This window comes from Penaeus vannamei, chromosome 39 (assembly GCF_042767895.1).
Source record: "Penaeus vannamei isolate JL-2024 chromosome 39, ASM4276789v1, whole genome shotgun sequence".
Classification (NCBI taxonomy): Eukaryota; Metazoa; Arthropoda; class Malacostraca; order Decapoda; family Penaeidae; genus Penaeus; species Penaeus vannamei.
This window is the reverse complement of record NC_091587.1, coordinates 26,331,091-26,333,590: the sequence shown is the minus strand read 5'-3', so window position 1 is coordinate 26,333,590 and position 2,500 is coordinate 26,331,091. Positions and strand designations below refer to the sequence as shown.

The window sequence follows — 2,500 nt, the reverse complement described above, 5'->3', positions numbered from 1 at the left end:
TTTCAAATAAAACCTCTATAATACCCAAATCCCAATAGTACTGTATCTGATCACAACTAGTTATTGGAAGCTACTTTTCTCTGCAGTATGAAAGTACATCATTTATTAGCTGCTTCATTCAACTGTCCACAAGGCATGATGTAAATATTGCTAGCTATATATTCTATTCTCTCTCAAGAATGTCTATATAGACTGGTTTGTCTTCCTCTTATCGTTAAAGAACCAAAAGCAGTTGCTAGCGTCAAAGTGACATTTACTAACTCATCTTCTAATTGTCTTGTTGCTGAGCTGGTCCGGATAATGAGAGCCTTGAGCCAGTGACCAGTTCTAGTATATAAACTATGTCTAGCTAGATGTCAGGGAGGAATGATGTCAAACCTGCTTGCATCTTAGTGACACAGTAAACACTCTGTCTCTTGGGTATGTTGGCATTCCGAACCCTGTCTTCCGCAATAGAAACATCGTTATTTTTCTTCTTCTTGTTCTTCTTCTTGTGTAAAAATGTGTAATGAAAAATGTCTCCATGATTATCATTGCCTACATATGATATTCTACTTGCTTGTTACGAAATATGGTTTGCATTATCATTATCTTAGGATTTGGATAATGTGTAGAACTACACTTCTTGCTATATTCATTTATTGATATAGTTATAAATAATCTGAATATAAATCTGGAAGAGAAATAAATATTTTTTACATTTTTTGTCTTTGTAAAAAAAAGGTTGGTGGCTTAGATTGCACCAAACCACCATTTTCATTTGGTTTGTTGGAGTTGCAGACTGTTTTACAGTCATAACTCTTGAGGTTCAGTAGATATGAAAATGTGAAACATGAGGAATCAGTGTCACATCTTTACCTACTTTTGGATTAATACCCGGACTATAAATGTGTCTTATTGAGGAAGTTACTTTGATTCGTTAGAGTCGTAGAAGTATCGTGGTCTGTATTCCGCAGACTCGACAGATTCGGATGATTCGACGGAGTCATAGCGAGCCTCGCCCTCGTAGCTGACCTCGGCCACGTAGCCGGAGTCGCCGTCCACGTAGTAGGTCACCTTCTGCAGGCGGCCGTCGGGGAGCTGCACGTAGTAGGATCCCTGAGTGTGGTCGCCGTCGCGGGCCTCCTGGTGTCCGAACTCGTTGCTTGAGGAGTCATCGCTGACGGCCCAGTTGAAGTCGTACTTGGCCTCGGTGGACTCGTAGGACTCGAAGGATTCCTCAGAAGATGCCTGAATGAGATGCGCATTTTTGAAGGATGTCAAGTCATTGATATTGACAATATAAAGCCTATCAACAGATTCAACCGAAGTGTCAGGAATTTTGCCTGAACACAGATTGTCAAGCAAATATGGGTGAACAAACCATATGCTTTATATAATATTTTTTTTAGGGTTAACGCAAATTTAAAAAACAAGATAACTAACTATTAAGCATTACTGATATGTAATTTGATATTGTTTTACAGTAATTGAAGAGAATCTTAAGATAACAGCAACAACCTTAGGAAATTAACCCTTCATCATGTTTATTATCAGAGTATATTATCAGATTATTATCATAATCACCTGAGGAGCGCGGTAAGCGTAAGTCTCCCTGCTGTCGGCTGCCACGACGGCGACCAGGCCAAGGAGGACGAGGATCTGAAAGAAATTGAAACAATTAATGTTAAGCCTTTGAGGATGTATGATATTAATAATATTAATAAGAAAAGCGAGAGCTGCAATCGTGATAATAGTAAGAATGAAAAATAACGATACTGATAGTAATGATAATAACAACAGTAGTAATTACAGCGATGATAATGACGATAGGATAAAGTACTAATCAAAATCAAGTGCTCCAAATGCTATTGCTATTGTTGCTGCTATTAATACCAATACTACCACAACTACTACTTCTACTACAAAAGCTATTCCTCACAACCACTGCTAGTATTACTGCTAAAATGAAAATGAAAGTAATAATAATTGTTATTATTATCATCATTACCATTAGATTAATGACAATATGTATAATAACGATAACGATAATAATGATTAGAATGATTAGAATGAAAGTATCATTAATAGTATATTATCATTATAATTATTACTATTATTATTATTATTTTCATTATAATTATTATCATTGTTTCTATTATCATTAGTAGTAGTAGTATCATTCTTATTCTCATTATCATTATTATCATTATCGTTATTGTTATTATGATTTTCATTATCATTATTATTGTTATTGTTATCATAATCATCCTTATTATTATTACCATGATCATTTCACTTTTTATTTTAATCACAACCTTTATTCTTTCATTGGTACCATTATCATTATTATCCTCATTGCCATTATTATTATTATAATAATGATAATGATGATAATGATATCACTACTGTTAATAATAACAATGATACAAACACAATACTAATACAATCACATTGCTGAGAACGAAAATACATGAAATGATCTTGAAACAAAACGACTGAGATAATAAAGTATTCAAAA

At 34.2% G+C, this 2,500-nt stretch overlaps 2 protein-coding genes across 2 annotated transcripts in view; both read right to left on the bottom strand.

Moving 5' to 3' along the window:
- LOC113811095 (pro-resilin-like) overlaps positions 1 to 2,500 on the bottom strand; it is a 143,296-nt gene that overhangs the window by 17,249 nt on the left and 123,547 nt on the right. The gene's annotated exons all lie outside the window — the stretch shown is intronic.
- The window catches only part of LOC113811096 (uncharacterized), a 4,676-nt gene continuing 2,798 nt past the window's right edge, over positions 623 to 2,500 (bottom strand). The window contains exons 3-4 of the mRNA XM_070116456.1: positions 1,567 to 1,641; positions 623 to 1,230 (exon numbers count right to left, since the gene is read on the bottom strand). Coding sequence (XP_069972557.1) covers positions 907 to 1,230; positions 1,567 to 1,641 — 399 coding nt within the window. The 3' untranslated portion in view covers positions 623 to 906. The remainder of the gene's footprint in view (positions 1,231 to 1,566; positions 1,642 to 2,500) is intronic.